The sequence below is a fragment of the Aphelocoma coerulescens genome, chromosome 2, assembly GCF_041296385.1.
Source record: "Aphelocoma coerulescens isolate FSJ_1873_10779 chromosome 2, UR_Acoe_1.0, whole genome shotgun sequence".
In the NCBI taxonomy this organism is placed as follows: domain Eukaryota; kingdom Metazoa; phylum Chordata; class Aves; order Passeriformes; family Corvidae; genus Aphelocoma; species Aphelocoma coerulescens.
In genome coordinates, this window is record NC_091015.1 from 16,769,084 (window position 1) to 16,793,599 (window position 24,516).

Sequence of the window (24,516 nt, forward strand, 5' to 3'; positions counted from 1 at the left end):
CCTTGAAATTCACAAGGCCCCTTCATTTTGTGTAAAATAATGGAAATGGTGACAAGCAAGGAGCCTTCTGCAGGTCACAGCACAACTGAATGGACTCATTTCTACAGCAAGAACAGACCAAATATATTCCTGCAGCATCCCTCAGCTTAGAGTCTATGATATTCCAGTGCCAGGGGACACATGGGCAGGAGAAAAGTTATTATCTTTTCAAGATTACCAACATTTACCTGATCTTTCAAGATTACCAGCACTATATCTATTTGCTATCTGCTGTGTCACTACACCACTTACCAATCTGCAGCTCTGGGTACATCTCATACAGACACCAGTCGACGTTGCAGTCACAATGGGTTTTCTCAAAGAGATTGTCCAAAACATCCCGTGCCACCTGACGCTCATCCACCATTAGAGACTTTGAGCTGTTATCAGACATGTGCACCTTGATAACAAGCTGAGAAAAAAGTCACAGGAGAGTCAGTTAATTTCAGAAGCACGAAGAAGACTAGTCTGAATCTGCTAACACAGATAAGAAAGCTTAAGGCTGAAGGTTATTACTGATTCAAAGGCATCCTGTCCCACAGCAAGCTGAGAGGATAAAAAAGCTCAGAAGTTTTCACATTATAATGCCACCAAAATAAAGACCTTTTCTCTAAAAATAAAATTGAACCTTGTCCTATGCATGACTTCAGGAGAGGTGAAATTGCTATGGAGCAAAAGCAGAAGTTAATCTCTTCTCTAAATCTACTACATGTGCAATTAAGGAAAATGCTTGATAGGGAAACCAAGTACAAAAGGACAGAGTGTCCTTAATGCAAGCTACAAATGTGGAAAATTTAGTTTTCAATAGAAAAAGAACGGAAGAATCTTGCCATGCCAACAGAATAACCTGAAATTGGATTGTACTAAGATGGCCATAGTCCAACAGTCATCAGGAAGAAAACAGATGAGTACACAGAATATGCTGAGTTGGAAGGGACCCATCAGGATCATCGAATCCAACTCTTGGCCATGCACAGGACAACCCCAAGAGTCACACCATGTGCCCAAGAGCATTGTCCAAATGTTTCTTGAACTCTGTTAGGCTTGGTGCTGTGATGACTTCCCCGGGGGGCCTGTTCCAGGCCATTCCCTAGGGTTCTGTCACTGGCCACCACAGAGACAAGATCAGTGACTGCCCCTCCTCTTCCCCTTATGAGTTACTTACATTGACCAAATTAACCTAAGACACTCATTACTTCTTTATATGGTGAAGTATTTGTTAAACAAGAAACAGAGTGAACTTTCTTCAGAGAGGAACAATGCAAGAAAATGCTGAAGTACATAAAATATTATAGAACTGGCAATACATTATACGAAAGTACTTAAAATGCTCCATTAGTACAGAAAACAGTAGAATAATTCTCTACAAAGTCTGTACATTGCTGGTGAGTTGGGAGAACTTTTCCATAAAGTCTTGTTTAAATAGCTCTTTATTTAAAAATGTGTGCATAAGAAGCTTTGGTTCTGTAGAGACAATCTGTGTAAAAGGTCAGGTAGAAGCAGAGTTATGATCCCCAAGAGAAAATCTACACTATCTCTGAAAAGCAGAAACAAATGTAACAAAACTTATGTAACATGAACTTGTTTTGATTCCAATCCTTGTAAGAAGAATCTTCTGTAAAATAAACTGAGCCATAGTGCAGATTACAGAGAAAAAGAAATGTTGTACATGCATAATCTAACATGTTTAAGGCAAAAGGGGATTTTTGTCTGGTTTTAACTGACTGCTCAGAAACATGCATGCAGCTTCCACCTTCACAGAATCACAAAACAGCCAAGATTTGAAGGCACCTCTGGAGGTCCAGCCCAGTCGCCTGGGCAAGCAGGGCCACCTAGAGCCTGTTTGCCAGGACCCTGTCCAGATGGTTTGTTATTATCTGCAAGGAGGAACACTCCATAACCTGCCTGGGAAACCTGTGCCATGCTCAGCCACCCTCACACTGAAGAAGTGTTTCCTGGTGTTCAGAGCCTCCTGTGTTTCAATTTGCCCATTGCCTCTGGTCCCATCACTGGGCAGCACTGAAGAGAGCCCGGCTCCATTCTCTTTGCACCCTCTCTTGGGTTTTTCTAGAGATAGACAAGCACCAGACAGAGCCGTCTCTTCCCTAGGCTATCTCAGCCTTTCCTCACAGGAGAGATACTCCTGATCATCTTCATGACACTTCCTGATCATCTTCCATTGGGATGGAACTCTCTTGAGTTTGAAGGCGGTGATTCTTAAATATTAACCAGCTTTCTTGGTCCCTTCTTCCAACCAGGGCCTTATCCCATAGGACTCTTCCAAGCAGATCTTTGAAGATGCCAAAGTCTGCTCTCCTGAAGTCCAGGGCTGTGAGCTTGCTTTTCACCATCATCCCTGCCTTCTGCCCTCCACTTCTGGTAAAGGAGAGAAAACCAGTTTTCTTGACAATATTTTGTCAATTTCAAATTCAAGAATGACACAGTAATTTCATTATAGTGATATAGTCACAAGACTGAACCTTACTTCTGCTGTCTGTTTCCCAATATTCAGGGTGGGAAAAAAAGTTGGGGAAAAAAAAGTCTCCCAAAGGAGAATTACTAACACTACAAGGAAAAAGAGGGTGACCAATGAGCAGTCATAACTTTAGTTATAGAGCTTAACGAAGTTAACATTGGTGAAATCCTCCCAAGACATTATCTCAGAAGCAGCATATGTACATGAACATAAAGTGGTCTGTGGGAACCATCTCAAGTCTGGACATTCTCAAATTTACTGGAAGCTTCCATTCCTCCTGGAAGCTCTGCAAGCTCCAGCACTTCCCACTTCCTTTGAGCAAGACTGAAAGGTCATGACTGTTTTTAGTTCACATCTATTATTCAGAGTTACTGAACACCTGCAGCTTCTGTTAAGTTCAGCTGCAACACTAGTTTAGGATGAGTGGGCATAATTACAAGGCACACTGCAGCATGGTGCAGACACTGGCTGGAAGCATTCTAATTTGTTGGCCTAAAATAATTTCTATTATCCTTGTACATTACTACACTGCTGTGAAAAGATTTAGCAAGAAGACCCTCATTAATTTAATAGGGATTAGCTAAATCCACATTCACTGTAAAAGAAAAGTTTAATACTCCTGGAATCAGCACAGCATAAGTAAGCAACATTTTCATGTACACTCCACTTTCTCTAAAGCAACTTATCAGAACAGTGAGCTTGGCCCCAACAGTGAAAAAAAGAGAAAGAGACAGCGCTTTCCAAGTCCTCTAAAACATAAGCCCCTTGGAGGTAGCATTCTCCCAGAGAGTTCTCTCGAGGTGGATAATGAGAGCTCCACAGAATATCTTTACAGATAAAATATGGAAAAGCCTAGTCATTTTTGTAATAACTTCATTATTACGAAGAATGTTAACAGATACTTAGGTAGGTGGTAGCTCTTATGGTAGCATTTACTATGTTAAGGCTCACCTTTTTAACTTTGGCTTCCTTCAGTTTCTCCAATGCAAGTTTAATCTTGTCAGCTTTAGCCTTTGCCTCTAGTTCTTCCTGAAAAGACACAAGATATTTGGTATATTTCTTGTTAAGTAATCTCAGCAATTTACATTCACTTGAAAAGGGTTGTTTCTTGGTATTTATATCCTGAAGATAAGGCTTGTCACAGCAAACTCCATGCATACAGATAATCCCCAGCTTTCCTTGACATAATATCCTTTAGCAAAAGCTTTGATTTACAAGCCCAGTGCTTCCTGCTGTTGCTCAGTCATATAGTTCTTACATGATCTCAAATGCTACAGGAAGGCCTGAAAACTGGACTCTTCTATGTTTGTCTGTACGTACAGCTGATACAAAAGAGAAGGTGAAGGAAGATCTAGCCTGAGTGAAATAGCATTGTGGATGCAGCTGCTTGGAAGAAAACTCGCTTCTCAATAGGGTTAAGAGAACTAGAATTTGTAGGATTTTACTGAAAATTTGGCTTGCAATTACACCACTTATAATTTTATACTCTGTGTTAAGTACATTAATTTATTTGAATTCTTTCACTTGCCACGTATGATCTCTTACTGCACAGATACTTACTGAGAGGAACACCTCTATTAATTGGATGATACCATGTTTTTTTATTCTATTAATGGACCTATTCATATTAACACAGACACAGATAGAGCACACAAATTCATTCCAGCTTTTGCTGAATGCCACAGTAAGAATCCCCAAAATCTCAGTATCACCCAGCTCTCCTTTTACAAAGCAGGTCTATCAATATTATGCCTCTCTTCATATCAATGAAGTTTGTGATCCAAGAAGACTGGATCCCCAGGTGCTGAGAATTTTAGGTACATGTACCAAATGTCAGTGCCTACTGTCATCTCTGTGACTGCTGTATAGATTGGGACTGTTCCTTTATGCCATCTCTTCCAGAAGACTTATCCAGTCACATATGGAGTTGGAAAAGCACATTTTGGACAGGAAGTGACTGTGGTTCCTGGGGCTGCCTTGGACTCTTAGTACTACTGGAGGGTTTGGTTTATTTCCAAATTTACATCCCTGTTGCCTCTATTGAAGACTGTCTTGTCTTTGCTTTCTTGCCTCTGCTGATTTTTGCTGTCCATGTTGCTCTCTTACTTTCACAGTTTCCGTTGTTTTAAAGGGGTAGGATTTTGTGCTACACTACTCAGAGGCACCCAACTTCCAATCAAGGACTGTGGGAGAAAGTTCCTGTCCTGCTTCCACAAAAGATTTTTCTCTGTTATCTTCAGCCTCTATTTGGTACCCTAAAGTCAAAATCTTAGTGGTCTTCGTACCAAGAGAACAGGCTGCAACTCATGGAATATGCAAATGCAAGAAACCAGGCCTAATCACACTGCCATCACTTCCCTGTTACAGAGATATCATTGAATCATAGCAAAGAAAGAGCAAAGAAGGTTATCCTATTCATCCCAAGTTGTGAGGCATGTTCAACAGTAGCTAATGTACTCCTGACTGACATCCCTCTCGCTGAACTAAACATCTTTTGTTTTATCACTGCTTCAAGCATGTTTCCTGTTATCAAATTCTCCACTATAAATACCATGCAATCAGTTAAAAATATCTCTTTTTTTCTCTGCAGGTGTGGAAATTTGCATTGCTATAGCTCAGCAGTGCTTAACCTAGAGAATCCAAAAAAAGCTTCTGTAGTTGAACAGAAGCAGTTGCACAAAGGTGGCTGCTGCAGTGAGGCTGACTGTTGACAGAGGGAAAAGCACACAGTCTCTCATGCTGTGGCCCTCCCCCTATCACCTCTCTGCAGCAAGAAGGAAAAGCATCTCAATCAAAGTGGTTGATTGTGCTGTGGGCAGGCTTTCTGATGAAAATTTAAGCAGCTATAATTCAGGTTTTTTCACCTGCATGTGACTTGTGTTGAACAGAGTTCACACATTGTGTAAACCTGTGCAACAGAGCTCTCACCTGACAGCCTTCACGGTTTCATAAGCTTTGACTTCATGCAGAAAAAGGAAATAAGCTATCAGATGCAAAATTTTAGCAGTATTAGAGAAATACTTTGACAAGCTACAATATTTGTTTTCCTGCTACAGTATCATCACCACGTTTTCTGGATCTTTAAACAGAAGCACATAGTGTCATCATGTCAATTGCAAAGAAGAAGCTTTATTTAGCTTAAGGGCAGTTTTAAAAAGAAATGTCAGAGTTGATGGAAACTTAAGAGACAGCTCTATGCTTCCCTGAAAGAAAGGTCATACTTCTTTATTTTGGCACACCTAAAGGTTAGAAAAGAGGGTCTCAATATCACGGTTGCATTGGGAATGACTAACACTATTCTTATTTGACTGTGGATAACCCGAAGTGTTAAACACAACTTCAGCCTTGACAGGTTCAAGAAGCATTTATCAAGAATCCTGGCTACCAGGAGCGTGGATTTTGATGACACAAAATACATTCCACTTACAGCTGAATTTCATTCTACTGAGCAGAAATGTCATGTCAAAAAAAATACTAATCAAGACAATGAATATTAATTTGAAATAAATTCTGTCCATATTAATTTTAAATGGTTATTACCTCCATCATTCACACCACAACCTGTTTAACAGCCCTGTGGGCAATTTTGTGGACAGTAAGCCACAGTGGGTATGCCATTAGTATTTGAATACAATCTGTGTCATAAAATGAGGCAAAGGCTGCAGGAAAAAGCAGAACCAATGCCTTAATGAGGAAATAAACTGCTGTAGATATATCCTTTAGAAATGCTTCTACAACCTGTTCCTATCCTTCTCTGACACTCCCTGAATCTGAAAAGAGACCAGGGAACATTATTAGAGATCAATCTCAGAGGAACGGTTCAACTGAGGGAGAAGTGACTTTTAGCTATCTTTTCATATAGAATTCCAGGTGTGTTTCGTAAGTATATACACCCTAAAATCTTGTTTGACTCTCAGGTAATGCAGGATGTCAGCTAATAAAGAATTAGCTCAGTACAACACTTAATGGAAAGAACTTCAGCACTGTTGATTTCAGTGAGCTTTAGATCCCAGCATCATAAAAATGCTGTTTGGAAGAGAGGTGTGAGGGTCCACACTCTGGCTCCTGCCCAAAGCAGGATGGTCACCAACATTAGATCAGGTCAGTCATGATTTTGCCTGGCAAAGTTCGGAAAGCCTTCAAAGAAAGGGAATCTGGGATCTCTCTGGGTCATCAGTTCCAGCGCTACACCACCATCTGAAGTGGAAAATGTTTTCCTAACGTCCTGTCTGAAACTACAAAGCCGTAACATGTATCAGTTGCCCCTTCCACGTTAGTGACCTAACACTACCATGGAAGAATTTGGCTCCACCAGCTTTGCATCTGCCCTTCAGGTATTTTTGGGCTGTCATTAGATCCCTCCCCAGCCTCCTCTGTCAGACTAAACAAGCCCAGCTCCCTCAGCCTGTCCTTGCTGGCCCCTGATCACTGCACACCTCTGGCCATTCCACCAGCTCTCTGCTGGACACTCTCCAGTATCTCCACACCTAGAATAGAGTACAGTATTCCAGGAGTGGGCCCACCAGTGCCAAGAGAAAGGAACAGTAACTCTCTTCGTTTGCTGGCCATACTCCTCCCAAGAGAGGCCAGTTTCCTCTACTGAGATGATCTTTCACTCAAGGTTCTTATTCACTGTGGTATCCAGCAGGATCTCCTTTTCAGCAGGGCTGCTGCTCAGCCTGTCAGCTCTCAAACTGTACAAATGGTTATTACAGCCCAGGTGCAGGACCTTGTACCTTGCTGGGTTTCTGAGAGTTTTGCTGGCCTAGTCCTCATGTTTCCAGTTCCCTTGCATTGAAGGTCTGAGACTGATCATGACAATCAGTGCCCTCAATTAAAAGCATCTTCAGAACATCCACAGATGGGTTTTTATGTCATCACTCAGGTCACAGATGAAAAAGTTAAACAGTATAAATCCCAGTGCTGACCCCACTTGCTACCAGCCAGCAAACCATTGACTACTAGCCCTTGATTCTGGCCAGTCTCAGCGCACCTAACCAGCTACCTTTCCAGACCACACTTGTCAGCTTACAAACCAGACTACTTAGAAGCTTGATACTTCCTTAAAGATCATGAGTCTAAATCAAGATGGGGAAATGTTTGAAGGAAATGGATAGAACTCATCTTGATAGCATCTCCTCTATATCAGTCATTCTAGTTAAATAAAATACTTCAGCTTCTGAAGGTGTTTAGCTGATACTTCGCAAATGTTGATATTCCTTTAAGACGGGAAGTTAACTATTATCTTTGAGATGCAGAAAAATGGCAAAGCTTCTCCCACATGTTTATGAGTTTCAGTCTTCAAACAGCACTGAAAGGTACTATGCATCAAATGAAGCTTTATCCAGTGAATCACTTGTTATGTCATCAGAAAGGTTCCCTTCCTATCCAATTTTCTGTTCCTTTTGCTGAATATATCTGCTGTATGATTCCAAACACAGGGGCAGCAGTGATGCTGAGATGACTCATATTCAGTTCGCGTGGGTTTTTAAACAGCAATGAATTGACCATGCTTTTAAGCAAAACTGACTAAAACTTTTCATGTTCCCTAAAATATTTCCGTTCCCTAAATGTAAATATCTTCTCTCAATCATAGTTACTGTGAACATGAATACTGAAAGAGATATATTTGTATATTTCATGATTTCAGATTAAATTTTTTTGGGGCTGCATCACTCTTTTAATGCCTTCTCTTCTCCTTGCAAGGCTGTGACAGGGCAGAATTCTCGTATTATCTACTTGTCCACAACCTCACATCAAAAAAATACTACAAATATCACATTTTATTTCAGTTGTTAAAACACCTCTGCAAGAAGGAGGAGATTGTGATAAGTCTGAAATTTTAGATACAGGTAAGCCAGTAATTTGTAAATAGTTATAAATAGGTACCTACTGATAACTTTGGTACCTCTTAAGAGCATTTTTCCCCTACTGCAGATTGTCTCCAATACTTCCTTCCAAGACAAGGCCAAGAAGAGCAGAGTGATTCCGTGTTAGGATTAGGAGAAGTACTTCTTGTGCTCATCCCTGCACCTGGTCACCCAGCAAATGTTGAGTTTTACACAACTGAACAGCTTTTCCTATTGCAAGAAATCACTTAGGCCAGGGATGGAGCTGGGAAACATCCACAGAATTTTCTCATCAGTACAAACAGCACAAGACTGAAATGAACACACACAGTGACATCTTCACAAAGTGGAGATATCTTTGACCATACTTAGCACTGATGCCAAAACCAAGTTCTCTGTAAGAAGATATTAACTGTTTAGTGCTTCTTAAAATGTCAGTGATAAATTTTCTGTTACAATAAACCATTTGCAATGATTTATGCCTGCACTGGGCTATCGAAATGATGATTAGAAAGACGAAAGAATGGGCAATAGGTCAAGGAACGGGCAGACGATGCTGAGGCCACAGCAATAGAAATTTCACTCCAGAGTTCATGCATGTTTCATCATTGCAGAATCTTCCCAGGATGTATCTACCTGGGAGATCCACTGGTGTTCCAGTGCCAAATACCACTTGCAAACTGACAAGAACTAGTGAATGCTTAGAATAAGGTTCCACCCAGACTTACCTGGGTAAGTGGCTCAGGAGGAGGTGGTGGCGGTGCTGGTGGAAGGTCTGATTCAGGTTCTGGAGGTGGAGGCGGCAAATCATCTCCTAACTGTCCAGTAATGGTAACATAGGGACTTACTTTAGAATAAATGTCACTATTCAAGCCTGTTGAAGGCTGAGTGACTGTACTTTGCTGGTTGCAAGAAGGAGTTTTCTGGGCTTGTAAAGTTTTCTGTTCAACATCATTTAGGTCTGCTACAAGATCAGCCATTAAAGCATCCAGGTCTTTGTCCTCTAGGGCATTTAGCGATTCTGTAAAGAAAACCACAAAATGTGTCAGAGTGAGTGCAATGCAAAGCACTGTTTCCAGTTCAGCAGAGACTAAACTGCAGAAGGCATGGTTACAGGATTATGGGAAAGGAGACAACATTTTACATGGGTTCAAGAAATAAATGTGCTTCCAGAACAACCATTAATGTGGTCATACTAAAGTTCACAGTACAAGGAACTCTACGAATACAAACTAAACAGGACAGGAAGCTTCAGTTCCAGTGATACAGTCTCAGGCCCTTATGATGTTACAAAACATAGCCCTGATCCAGCAAGGTTACCGGGTACATGCTTAGTGATATGATTGTCAGAAATTCCATGAGTGTTAGAAGCTCAGTGGGACGAGGAGCCTGGGCCCCAGCGGGGGGAGGGAGAAACAGCCCAAACCAATATGGTTGATAAAGCAAACTCCATAAAACTCCGTTTATTAGCAGTCCAAAGGCACTTATATAGTATATCAGCTTGTTAACTCCTAAGTGGCTTAAAGCTTATCAAAACACATTTCTATTTCTACATAATTGGACTTACATTGGCAAGTTTCCATAGTCTGTTATGATCAAAAGAATTCAGTGCTCATCTCCCTCATTCACTCCCGGATAGTACAGCTGCAAGTTTTTCACTCCCTCTCTGTTTCTCAGGCCTGCTTGTTATCTTTCACACAGGGACTTTCCCATGGAAAGTTTTCTCACACACAAGCCTAAAACTTCCAGGCCTATTGCTTGCACAGTTCTTTTATTGATCCCAATAATTCTATTTCCCAACACATGAGCTCCCAGTAGGCTGTAACTGCATACATAAATGCTCAGCAAGTTTCAGCATGGCACACAACAAACCATGTAACTGAGGCCTAGATCAAGAATACCTCCATATATTATTACTATTCTACATAAAATTACATGAAGCAGAATCAAAGAATTCTAACACACAAGAAACTGCATGGTATCATCTGTAGCACATCAGTAATTCTGTGATCTGTGACATACCACATGGGTGGTCCATCACACACAAGCTTTTGAGGATCCTTTAAGCAAGGAATAAACTAGAAAGTCTCTTTTAAAAGCATCTTATAAACCAGATAGAAACATTGTAACTTCTTTCTGTTTTCTACTCTGACAGAGTATAAGATAAAATCTTATACCAGAACTTTGTATGTAATTTGTGGTTGTTTGAACTAGCCATGGTGTAAGAGATATTGTGGAGTAAAACCCTGTAGGATGCTTTAGCTTTCTAAAAGAGAAAGGTTCTGTCCAGTTAAGAAATAAATAAATCACAAACTGGGAAAACTTTTAAGTGAGATTTTGAGAGGAATGGAGAGCACTGAATTGGATACTCAAAAATGCTAATCTAGTTCAATAAAGAATAGGTCATTCATCAGACTAAGTGTGAACATGTCACTAGGCCATCTCAGTTTACTCTGCTCTCCCTGTTACATTAATATAGTATTTAATAAGTTTTTCTTTACAGGGGGAAAGTTGGCTTATGATCTTCTCTATTAACATAGCTCTACCCACTTTGCTGGTAAAGTCTTTAGGAAGCCTGACAGGGAACTGATCCTGGGACAAAACCAGAGGTTAACACCAACTCAGGCTAATGCAAACAACCAGCCCTCAGTCAAAAAAAACCAAAACAAAAACAAAAACCAAAAACAAAAGGAAAAAAAAACCCAATCACAAACAAAATCAAAGGGAGGGTTCTTATTTCAAACTCAGATAAATCCCCTAATTTGGTTAGCCACACAGCCTCAGCAAGCAGCTGTACATGCAAAAGTGACAGTGGAAACCAAAACGAGAATAAGCACTGAAAAGTGGAAGCAGCTGAAGCTGATACTTCCGATGGACAGAAATGTTTATGCAGCTCTGACATCACACTGGGAAACTTTGCCTTCCACCAAGTTAAATCTTTACATTAAAAAGGTTACATTTTAGAAAGTTATTTGGGAGACTTCTCATTTTTGTTCTCCTCTATACTAGGGACATTTTTAAAAGTCTGACTTCTACTTAAACTGAGTAATGCTCCAAAAAATTGTTTCTTTTGAAGTTCCTAAATTGAGACACAAAATTATACCCCCCTCCTCCAGCAAAACAGGGTCCTTTTGTTTGGTTTGGGGTTTTTGATCAAGGATATGTAAAGATTTTCTTCTCACTTGTTGCTGTAAGGTATTTTAAGTAAGCGTAAAAGGCATGAAAGAGCCCATTCAGCTACTTACCATTTAAATCTTTAAAACCAACTGTAAAGCTAAATTCATTGTTGGACTCTTTGGGGCATGGAGGTGGTACAGTCTCCACTCCTAAACTCTGTTAAGATAGAAGAAAAACAAGTATCTGATGATACAATTACTATTACATACATTAACATTTGAAAATCAATTACCTGAATTTATCTAATCAATTCTTCTTCAAGGAATAGAATGACACACACTGGTTTCTGAGATTATGTTAGACTGATAAACTAACTAGGGCCAGGACAAGAGTTCAAGCACTGTCTCACAATCAAGGCAAGGGTTTTGCATGCTTCTCAATCCAATGTTGATCCATGACGGCAGCAACTCTTGTCAGGCAACACCTGGGCTTGGTGTGGGGAACAGCAGAGAACTGGACTGTTTCTAATCGAGACAGTGGGCAAAGCCAAACTGATTTTTAGCTTTCTTGGGTTTTCTGAAGGAGGGTGTGGAAAGAGTTTAGCTGTGTACACATCTGAGCCACAGTATCATTTTCTTTCCAGAGTGCTTTATTTACTAATATAAATGAAACCTAGCTGTTGCTTTCTCCTGTTTGAAAAAAAACCAAACCCAAATAGAACAAAGAAAACCCCATGCTGTTGCAATGTAAACTGCAAATCTGTGTAAATAGAGAATTCCTAGTTTGCAGCAGAAAAGGCCAATTCTGAATTTGCATTTCTTTTTCAGCCCTGTTATGCCTGTAAAGGTATCTCTGCATGCACCTACCATTTACACTTACTTTAGGAACAGACAGACTGGTAAAAAAGTGTGAAAAACGATCTACAGTCTTGTTTTGAAAGTTAAGAGTCTGAGGGAATTAACAGATCCAACTCAGTTAACTGAAAGTCTTCAAGCTTTCAGACACCCCTATCTCCTTGTCCCATACAATGCTGATGTGAGAGGTGATACCAGAACGTTAGAGAGGAGGAGAAGCCTGTCTCCATATCAGGAGCACTCCTTCCCACCCAGTACTGCACCAGAGAGCACAGAGACAAGAGGCTCACTCTCTTACACTCTTTGCATCACTTGCACTTGTAACAGTGCTGTGTCCAATCTGAGGAGGTAAAATCTGTCACAAGGAGTCTTTTGTTCCTGTGAAGGCCTAATAATGAAATGAGATTACCATAAATCCCTCCCTATTTTATATAAATACAAAAATATATAAAATAAATATCCACAATTATAAAAAGCCCTTAAAGAGCAGAAAGGCTACCAAGGGACAAAGCATTGTGATTTGACAGCTAAGAACGCCATGTGAAATCTTGGCTTTCACCCAGTTTAAACACAATTTCTATTCTGTGCCTCAGAATTACTGGTATTTAATTTGCCAAACACTGGGATTCACCAAGAAAGACCCCCTCAAAACAAAGGCTGTAACCAAACTCACACATCCAAGGTGACAACTTAGGTGTTTTCAACCATGCATTTATTAAAATACAACAAATTTATTCCCTTTGTAGATTTTTTCTAGAAATAAAAACTCTCCTTTCATCAGCTTTTGCAGGAAGTATTTCATTACTAGAGCTTTAAGAAAAGGCTCATGCTGTTTTATACTCTCAAGACTGTATTCTTCATAATATCTCTATGAATTCTTCAATGCCACCCTCACTGCAGCTCAATATTTTGCCATATCTAAAGATTACTTTTAAGCATAGATTCAAAATGTTGCTTTCATTTCCAAAGTTCACATTCAACACTCAGGCTACATCCCATTTACCCATGTATGCTAAGCATTCATACCTGAAAAGTTAAACTCTTCCTGTGTTCACAGAATCCTTTAATTTCTTTGGACCAAGTCCAGAGGAATTTAAATTGCTGGGCTGGGGTTTTTTCAGAGAATGTCTTTCACAAGCATTTAGGTCTTTTTAACAACCTACTCTGCACTGATATTACCTTATTCTTCAGGCCACTTGTTTTAACTATCAAGCAGAGAAATTTAGTTGAAGGTTTACCAGAAAAATGTAACTGTATTTATTCACAGTGGAAGTGCATGAAAAATGTAGAAAAGTTCCCTCAATATAGCTATTTTTCTAATCTTGATGGAAAAAAAGAATTATTTACCTGAGTCAGCATGTCCATCTCCCCAAGTAAATTGCTGAACATTTCATCTATATCATCACAGGTTTGCTCCATCTGAAAGAAAAAAATCCACAAACAAGAAGTCATCAGAAGTTAATTTCAAAGCCAGAAATGGTCAAAAACAGAAGATATACAATGCTCTTTTATATTGTATTCATAAATAACTTTAAAACAAGTGCTCATAACTTGCAAAAACCTGAATCCATACCTTAGAAGTAACTACTGACAGTTCAGAACCTCTATCCTGTATATGCTTAACACACTTCAGATCTACACTCATCAGAAGTGCCAACGACCTCCTTTTATCGTTTACATTTCATATTAAGTCACCAGCTAATAAATCATGGCTGTATCTAAAACATCAAAAAAAATGTAGCCAATGAGAGATAGAGAGGGAAACAAAGTGTCATGCTGAGAAATTCCTGAATGTTTCATCTTGAAAGCCTTCTTTCTTTGGCTTAGATAACTAATACTACAGGAGTCTATTGGGTGTTATCTAGTGTAAAACCAGGTTATGATTAGGTATGTAACCAACTTTTTGGCTCAATTATTTCTCCCTTTTTCTTTCAAATATTACTGCACTGCAAGAACTCCAGTCTTACCTAACCTCAAGACATCTGAGGGAGGGCACTGAGACAAGGAAAATGGGTAGATGCTGCGTGACAACCGATGGCAACACTTGTTGCAAGAGGGTGTAAGGACAGGATCACACACTGGTGATCAGACACAGCTTCTGTTATAATCCTCTTCCTCATAAATCTGTTCCTTTGTAGGGAAAGAAGCAGTGTAAAAGGATGTCTGCCATGGAACACTACCAGAGACAAAAACTAGAAACACCATTTCTTTAAGAGTGTTTCTCAAGCCTGCAAAGGATTGAGAACTGTGGTACTGAACTCATAAACCAGGGTTCAAACTTGTTGGGGTTTTTAGTTTAGTCCTAGTTTTTTTCCTGTTAAAGGAATTTTTTCCCATATGCATGTTGCTAGGGGACAAATGGCCGTACTTAAGAGAAGACAAAAGGGCCTGGCCAGGCTTTTGTTTTCATCTGGCTGTGAGTTTAGTTCTCTCTCAGTGCCCGGAGAGAGAAGCTACGGAGAAAGGAGCTGCTGGTTCCTGCTTTCGGCCGTTTTTTCTTTCTGCTGGAAACAACGCCGGGATCCCAAAGCTGCTTTCCCTGCCCTGCTGGAGGCTGGGCTGTGGCCGCCCTGCCCCGCTGCTGCTTCGAGCCTTCGCTGCGTTGTAGCCGTGCTCGCCCTGCCTGCCTGGAGCCCCGGGGGGTTCCCCTTTTGGATACATCTCGTCTGCCACTCAGGATTTGTGTTTGTGCCTGCCGCTCCAGCCTGCCGTTCCAGCCTGCTGTTCCCGAGAGTCCGGGATCGGCTGCCCAGCGGTTTGTGAAGCCTTTGTTCCACCCTTCCCCGGGATCCCAGGGCACCGGTGCCGCTGCTCCCCGAGCTCGCTCCGGAGCGCCCCCTGCAGCCGCGGGGGAACCATCGCACCTGCCCTGCTCACCGGGAGCCGCCAGCGCCCCTGCCGGCTGCGAGCGGAACTGCACCCGAGGGGAAAGGGCCCGGCAGCCGAGAAGGCCGGGACTGGGTTTGTGTTTGCTGTTACTGCCATAGTTGTTGTTGTTTTGTTTGACTGGTTATATACCTATATATATATATAGTAAAGAACTGTTATTCCTATTTCCCACATCTTTGCCTAAAGGCCCTTGATTTCAAAATTATAATAACTCAGAGGGAAAGGGGTTATATCTGCCACTTCAAGGGAGGCTTCTGCCTTCCTTAGCAGACACCTGTCTTTCAAACCGAGACAAAACTGGGGCCAAACTTTAAACATGTAAGTAGTCCTATTGGTTCTCTGGGTTTGTGTGCACCTGTATTGGTTTTTCCGACAAGGTTTTGGGAGGGGCGCTGCAGAGGTGACTTCTGTGAGAAGGAAGCTCTCCCCATGTCAGAGAGGGACAGTAGTTCAAGCTGGCTCCAAAACGGATTTGGTGGCCAAAGCTGAGTCCATTAGTGGTGCTGGCAGCACCTCTGTAGCAACACACTTAGGAAAGGGTAAAAAATGCTGCACAGCAGCTGCAAAAGAGCAGCAGGAAAATGTAAGTGAAATAACCCTGCAGACTCCAAGGTCAGTTTTGCAGGCGGGGGAGATGTTCCAGATGCCAGAGCAGAGATTCCCCAGCAGGCCATGGTGAAGCCCCTGGTGAAGCTCATGGTGAAACAAGTTGTTCCCTGGCAGCCCATGAAGTACCATGCCAGAGCAGATATCCATACTGCAGCTTGTGAAGGACCTCCTGCCACAGCAGGTGGACATGCCCTGAATGAAGATGCAGGCCATGGTGTGCCACACTGGAACAGGCTCCTGGTGGGAACTGCAGCTTGTGGAGAGGAGCCCACACAGTGCAAGTTTTCTGGTAGGAACTGTGACCCCATGGGGGACCCACACCAGAGCAGGCTGTTCCTCTAAGACTCTACTTTGTGGAAAGGATCTAGGCTGGAGCAGTTGTTGAAGAACTGGGGAAAGATCCCGTGTTGGAGAAGTTCATGAAGGACTGTCTCCCTTGGGAGGGCCCCCATGCTGGAGCAGGGAAACAGTGTGAGGAGGAAGGAGCAGCAGAGACAAAGCATTATGAACTGACTGCAAACTCATTCCCTATCCCCCTGTGTCACTTGAGTGGGTAGGCATAGAAGAGTTGGGAGTGAAGCTGAACCTGGAAAGAAGGGAAGGATGGGGTAAAGATCTTTTTCATTTTCTTCTTATTTTGCATTGTCCTATAATTTTATTAACTGGCAACATATTAAATTAATTTCCCTATGTTGAGCCTGTTTTGCTCAATGGTAGTTGGCAAGTGATCTCCCTGTCTGTATCTCAACCCATGACTTTTCCCTGTAATTTCTCTCCCTGTTCTGCTGAGGAGGGGAAGTGATAGAGCAGCTTGGTAAGCATCTAGCAGCCAGCCAAAGGCAACCAACCACAGCACCTCACAGGATGAGGACCAGGCTGATGCAAGAAAGCAATCAACTGAGGACAGCAACAACTCTAATGACTGTAAAGACTGGCAAGAAAAGAAAACCAGTAAGTATCCTGTTCTTCAGTCTTAATGCTTTTCCTTTAATGGAGCATCTTGAGTCATGTAACTATTACATGGATAAATTATAAAGGCCACTGAACCTATAGTCAGTATCTGTTGTTTGAGAACTATGATGTAACTGAACAAGGCACAGGTAACCAAGAACTGAATTTTGAACTTTCACGTTTCTCTCAGATCCCAGAAATCAAAGACTTAAAGATTTGGGAACTGGATACTCTTAAAGACATTTAAATAGGATGTGGTTGACAGGGCTGAGGGCAGCCATAGCCCAGCAGTGGAGATGGCAGAGCTCTGCCCAAGTAATGGAACAAACAGCCCACAGGACTGAGCAAAGGGAGAGTTAAAGTCATATTATCTGCTTCCTTTCCAGCTGACAAATCCACACCGGATGGCTCACTCTCTCTGTATCACGCTTATCGTACAGAACCTTGTACACAACACTCTCTTTTTGCAAACTCAGCAGTATGCTGGGTGGCGTATGATTACTGAATCTTAATTCATTTATTTGAGTCAACAGCTGTGTAGCTTCCTACACACCTGCACTTGGAGAATCAATTTTCATAGAAAGGCTAGATAAAATGGCACTTATTTGATCAGGCAGAGTGAAGATACATTTGTTAGGTGACAAAAAATGAAGATGCAGTTCATACTGACAAGTATCTCATCAGTGTTTAAACAATACTGAATAATTTTATGTTTTCCTGTTTTCTCATTTAGGAGATCAAAATATCTTCTAAGGAAATCTTATCAGTTCTAGCTATTTGTATGTTTTTGGTGGATTTTCTTTAAGCACTAGCTAGATCAACCTTCAGGAAAAGATCTTGATACAAGTTCTTTTGACAAACTGAAATCCTCCTTTACTATATTTTTACACAATAGAAATATTAAAGTGGCAAAAAAATTACTCGAGTTGCAACCAGTTGCAACTTCTTACCAAGAGAAGTATAAAAACTGTCTAAAAATGAAAAAATCAAACCTAGGGACCCTCTTCAATAATTAACAACAACAGAAAAAAGATAGTCATGTTGTCATCAAGCCAGCAAGCCACTGCCTCTACTCGTATTTTATTTTCTCTTGAATTTTTATTAATTGGGTTTAGAAAGACAAAATTATTATCATAATCAACAAATACACTGGAAATTTTTTAATGTTAAAACACACTGAATGATTTCTTAAATTGGTATAAGAACTCTACATACTCACCAAAGACCTTGTCAAGAGCTATAAAAACTAAAGATAGTAAAGTGAGTCCCCGTAGCATAGAATTGCAAAAGAGTGTCCACCCATTCTTCTCCTCTTTGACTTCTCTCCCCACTTGTTTCCATTTCTTTTGATTGCCACAATAGGAATAAACAGACAAAAAAATTTGCAAATTTGGAAATTATCCTGTTGGATGTTGCCTCATTTTTTATCAGCAAATTTTTCTGAATTTTATAAATAGCCTTGAACTTATTCAAACAAGAAAATCAAGGTGAAATGTGCAGGTGTATGAGCTGTTATTAACAAAAGAAGGGAAAAGATTCATCAAAGTGCCCAGATAAAAAAACTGAGTTTCATACTCAATTCTACTCTACTGTAATTTTTCTATCAGGGTTTTCTCTATTTTGTACTAATACTAGGAACTCTTAAAATCACTATCAACTACAGTAAACCGAACAGAAAAAAAACTCCAAACAAACAGAACAGGACTTTCGCAGTAAATTTCCCATACTATGCTTAAGATTTTAAGCAGAGAAAAGAATCAGAATTGAAATAAAATGAGGAAATTGCGGTTGTCACGAATAAACAAGCTGCGAAGAGCTTCATGGGAAGGCATATATGTGAAACAACGTATTTTTGAAGTGGCTGATTTTCAAACTGATGCCTTCTGTGCCACCTTTTGAAGTAGCACAGTTAAAATTACTCTTTGTCTTTTATTTCCCCCAGTTTTGCATTCTCAAATCTTCACTAAGCTCTCATAAAAACCTTTTTAAAAAATTTATTTTATTTAATACTCCTACCTTTCTCATACTGTATATCTAAGAGATTGGGACATTTTCTCTTCAACTTGCTATTCTAACCACCAAGTCTCTTTTAGTTTATGTATAATTAAGCCCTCACAGGTTTATGTAATGCATAAATATTGACTCATTCATTCACCCCACCATTTACCAGAAGCCCACCAGACCCACTGGATCTATTAATTTTTTTACCTTCCCAATTTAGATAGGAAATTGAATTGTTTGATAGAATCTTTAACACTCGGTAGGCAGCTAACAAAGGAAGAGTAAAGCAGTGGTATAAAATTCACCCTGCTTAAAAGAGAAAAAAGAACCTATTTAAAAATATCATGAAATCTGACAAAGTGACCATACAGTGTACATAAAAAACCCCCAAGATAGGGTGCTATACCAAGCAGAGTTTGAACTGTTAGTATTTTAGTATCTGATAGCTCTGAGAAATACTCAGAGGTAGTCCCTTTTCACAGGAAGAGTGGTCTAAGTCACATGGTAAAAAGGCCTTCTGCACTTGAAAGTCGGCAAACAAGATGAAAGCCCTGGTGAAACACTGAACAGGAAATACCAAGATACTCTGCAACTCAGTCTCAGTAGAGTTGATGCAGTTTAACCAACCAAAGGAGTACAACAAAAAAGGCATGAGGTACAGCATGATGTCAGAAGATAAAGACTTAAGAGTGGATTCAGTAATGAACAGTATTCAGCTATGAACAGTATTAGGAACCAGCCCACTCAGTGATCTGGTGAACAGTCACAGACACATTCATTACATTCAAAGTATTGTTGCTGTTCTTAAACTGCAACATATGTAAATAGCAGAGATAAAAATATATGAAGTCTATTTTGACAAGTCACATAGAAACATCAAAAACACACCTTCAGGTCCTAGTGCCTGCGCTACAGTGTGTAAGCGTCCGAGTACCACCAAAATGAACGCAGTTTGACTCTCCAGATGACCACTAACAGCATTGCAACTTCCTGCTATTGATTAATGTTTAAATGCTTTCTGGAGCAGAATGAAGAAAGCTTTAACATTTTAGAGACACACCAGTAGCCCAGTGAGTAAATTGCTCAAATCAGAGATTCACCCTTGTATACTACAGACTACGCAAAGTAGATCATCCCACAGCTGAAAGCACATAGCAAAGACAGAAAAAGGAAGAAAACTAGGGAAGCGTTAATGAAAGTGTCAGAGTCCCACCATAAAGTGAAAAGCTGGAAAGAGGGTAACTGATTGTCACAGAAAACAGATGTGAAACTACTGTGATTAAAAAAATGCATCAAAACCTAGGGGAAAGTTACTGAAGCACCATTTCATCCTGACTTGTAGCACAAAATCAATGAGATAGTAAATGAAAGTCTGAATAACTGGTCCAGGGAAATGTGCAGCGTAACTGTGAAACTCATCATCACAACTGGTGAATAAGCAAGCTGAGGAGTTGGTTTTCTCTACATGTAGTTATAGCTATAGCTATTGTTAGTATTGCAGAGAACCGCAACATGATGAACCTCATGTTTTACAACCTAAAATAAAGGCTCCACCAGTTTGGAACCAGAGTAAAGCTTCCATGATAGACAGGTTACACCATACCTTCCAGCACAAGATTTTCCGACTCCTTCTGAAGTACATGATGCTAGCTGTTGCTGGGGATAACCCTCCAGCCAGACTGACTGCAGGTCTGAAATAGATCTAACTAGGTTTCTTACAGTGATTTTACAGTTAGGTGTCAAGAAAAAACTCACACTGCTCACATACTAGTTAGCATGTGAGTATTCTAGATATATGTACACCTAAGTGACGCAGGATGGAAGTTCCTCAACCAGCTATTTCATCACATCTAGTAAAAAGTCCTTAACAGACATTTAGGCCCACTTTTATGAAGTAAAGTACAAGAGAACATCTGTCTCTGCAGAATTCAAGCCTAGAGGAACATAATCCAATTAGTTACTAATTCTGGTAGATACTAAGAATGGAAATGGAAGTTTTGGAGTGATACAATAGAAATGGCAGCTAACCCCAAGGTTTCAAAATCACAATCAGATTTGGCAATTAGCATGTTGACTTTCCTCTTTCTTACCTACGTAACACGGCCCTGTAACTCTTCTGCTTTAACACTAGCTCATATTTTGAAAAGAATGGATCAAAAGCAATTAGACTGCTTCCAGTCTGTACTGACCTAACATTGATAAGGATGGTATTTTCCAATAAAAAGCTTGCACACACTGATAAATCTGAAAGCATTTTTTTACTAATATTCGCTATTCTTCTGGGAAATTTGATGTGCCAATAACTGGAGGCTTATCTGCAGCTGAAGTTACACTGCATATTTATCTCAGGGATGGTGTGACATGCTGTAACTCCATTCATGAGGGAATAAAAGTGACACACTAAAACACTAGTAGCTTCAGGAAGACTGTACAACTGCAAAGTATCTTTATTAGTTCAAAACTGAGTCACATCTGGCTTTGGATTAAAATTAAAATGGTAGACAAATATAGTCAGCTGAGAATCCTACTCTAATGTTAACATGGGGTACTAGAGCTCATATTCTACTAATTCCAGAATCACCCACCCAGACATAAACACAAACATTGTTAGGTAAGAGCACCCCAAACTCACACATCCTACGTGTGTTCCACATAAATTTTAACTATGCCATTTATGCAATTAAACCTCTTGAAAGCTTGTTCCCTTTTTAGCCAGTTTGGAAATACACTGTTAAGTCACATGTTTTACAGGAACAAACCTGCAGTGAGGAATGATTTTGGAAAAAGTCTTTATTAGTCCAAAAGACCCAGATTTCATAGACCTGAAAACTATACTATTCCACTTTAATGATGACACTGATATTTTACACTTGTGCTGACTCAGCATCCATCACCTCTGTGCTCCCCAGCCTTCCCCTCTCCCCCCATGCACTTCCCCAAACACATACTTTTTTCTTTAACACTCTTGCTGAGAGTGGTGTCTGGGAGGAGCAGCTGTGGGTCCTGTTCTTGGGGTGAGGCAGGATGGCAAGATTAGTGAATTGTCACTGAGGCTCATTTAAGTGAAGCTGAAAGGAACAAGGGACTACCTAAAAGCTTACTCACGGTAAGTCAGGAAGAAGTTACTCAAGGCCAGAGGAGAGGGTTAGCAAAGGGCTCTCCTTCTGAGAAGACAGGACATTTAACCTGTGGCTATGGTAAAGGCATGTAGAGGGATATGGCATGCAGGCTGGGTGTGAGACCCCTCACTCACTAAGATCCTCTCTAAAATAACTCTCAGGCACAGACACAGTCTGGATCCTGGGCTCCAGAAAATGCATCCCAAATGTACCCAAGCAGCTGGGCAACTGTGAGTTAAAAGCACCTTAGGAAAGGCAAAGAAAAAAAAACACCCTGGTGTAAAGAACAGATGCAGGGAGGAGAAAGCTTGGGAGCAATTTCTATGTACCAGAACTTCACTTTGTACCTTCCTGTCAGCTCACAAGGGGATTGTTTCTATGGAAATCAAAACAGTGCCACTTCTGTTCATTCTTATACAGTATCCTCACATCAGTCAATGTGCTTCAGTCTGGCCTGTGGCCTAAGAACATTATAGAACTACAGTTACAGTTTTGGTCATCTTTTTATTTTGTCACAGAATTATTTACTGCAGAATGGTCCAGTCTGGGGACTTTCTCATGAGCCATACAGGCAACACAAAACGGTAGGAGGAGACATATTTCCAGCCCTACGCCTTTACACAGACTGGTAGAAGAAACAATTCCCTATTCTGTGCCAGATTAATGGCTCACAGGCACAATATTTCCATTCCCCCAACATATCTTCTCCTGGAAAAGGCTGGGTGGAAGTGTATCCCCTCAGCTCATGAACCACCAGGCTCGTCCATCTTGTGTTGATAATGTGTCTACTTCAGCTTTACTCAGGTATAAACAACTGCAGACATACAAGTTATCAGAAAACGTGAACCTCAGTTCTAGGTTCCTCCCACTCCCTGCCATGATGGCAGAGCAGAATAGCAAGACAGTAATGTAACCCTGAGTAACAGAAATTTATAGTTTCCACATTCCTTCCCATAATCTGCAGCTTGTTGATGTTGGTGCAATGTTTTCCTTCCTGTTTTTTTCCTGTTACCCAACACTGCTGTACAGAATGTAGATGACAACACGACTATTACTGCAGGCCTGGACTCTAGGGTATATCACCGTGTCCCGCAGTCATAGGGAGGAGGAGGAGAGAAGATCCAGCAGGCAGGAATTGTGCAGCAAGACTGATTTATTTAATTATTTTACAAACTCTTGACTTTTTTCTTCATAGTCTAATTGGACCAAGGATCAGCCACCCCTTGGGGGTGATTGGCTAATATCCTAAAACATCCATTGTCAAAATATTTTTCTATTGTACCATAAACAAGACTTTTCAAGGTTGCAGGTGGCTTGGGTGTTTACATTCCCTGCTACCTCTTCTGTGAGAGAGAAAAGTCTCTCACGGACTTAGAAAATAGCAAGAAAAATCCTTGCTAGCAGCATTTTTGTATCTACACATGAGACTGTCTTGTACTTTAAACAATTGTCAGCAACATACAATAATGCAGTTTTGATGTTAGCTTCACAGTCCATGAAGTAGGCTGATCCTACATTAACAGATTGTCTAACAAGCAGAAAACCATAGACAAGGAAGCCCACAGATGAGAGAGGAAGGCATACAGGGGTGTAAAATGAGGGAAAATCCTTCCCCTCCTCAATTCCCCATAGAATCAAGGGATGTTAAGTGTGGAATAGTGAAAATAATAGCACAAATTTAGGAAGAGGAAAAAAGGAAAGAAAAGTTACCGTACCAAATTTGAGTGCAGGAACTGCTGGTTGGATAGTCAATGGCTCATCTTTTCTAACACTCACTTCCTCCCACAATGACCCACTAGGTAAGCATAAGAGATGCTATAAGGGTCCATGACACAACTGTCTCCCCATGCAAATAACTTATTCCTATGACCTATCATTGGCAAAAGCTCTAAATCACCATCTTCTTTCTTATAATCACATGTTCTTATTACTGCCAGAAATGCTTAAGGGATGGCACACATGGTATGGGAAAGGAACACTGAAAAAGGAAAACACACAAACATAGAATGCTCTAACAGAGTGAAGCAAAACGATGAATCTGTAAAGATTTTATTGAATCCATCTGTTTGTTTCACACACAGTTCATATATCAAAATCAAATAAAGCAAGTAATGCTTTAATATGAATTTATAGATATTTCACCAAAGTACCGTGCTCAGTAACATAGTGAGTAGTAGAAAAATTAAATGAAGATTTTTTTATAAATCTTTCTCAGTTTTACAACTGACTGAAGTGTCAGGTACAATTCCAAGGCCCACTGTTAACTTTTCACCTAGCAAATTTGCTTCTTTCAGTCCATACAATGCAGTGATTACAAGCAGCTTTAAGCAGTGGGTTTCAGATGAAGACTTGTAAGGAAAGTGGAAGCCTGGAGACACCACCGACAGGATGTTGTATTGGTATGGTGGTGGTTGCTTTGTCACAGCCCACGGAGCCCTCAACTGCACAAAGAAACAGTTATGAGAAGAAAATGCACAAAAAGGAGAAGAACCTTGTGATATTTCCATTCTTCCATTTCTCTAAGGTTTTCCATGAGAAGGAAATGTCACTGCCTCCCTCTCTTTTTTCCCTTAGAAGTGGAGGAGGGATGGAACAATGCTGACCTGGTCACA

The 24,516-nt window shown here is 40.5% G+C and overlaps 1 protein-coding gene across 1 annotated transcript in view; it reads right to left on the bottom strand.

The window, feature by feature from the left end:
• APBB1IP (amyloid beta precursor protein binding family B member 1 interacting protein) overlaps nucleotides 1-24,516 on the bottom strand; it is a 66,720-nt gene that overhangs the window by 37,132 nt on the left and 5,072 nt on the right. Inside the window, exons 2-6 of the mRNA XM_069006584.1 lie at nucleotides 13,683-13,754; nucleotides 11,610-11,697; nucleotides 9,093-9,385; nucleotides 3,467-3,544; nucleotides 292-451 (exon numbers count right to left, since the gene is read on the bottom strand). Of these exons, the coding sequence (XP_068862685.1) occupies nucleotides 292-451; nucleotides 3,467-3,544; nucleotides 9,093-9,385; nucleotides 11,610-11,697; nucleotides 13,683-13,754 (691 nt within the window). The remainder of the gene's footprint in view (nucleotides 1-291; nucleotides 452-3,466; nucleotides 3,545-9,092; nucleotides 9,386-11,609; nucleotides 11,698-13,682; nucleotides 13,755-24,516) is intronic.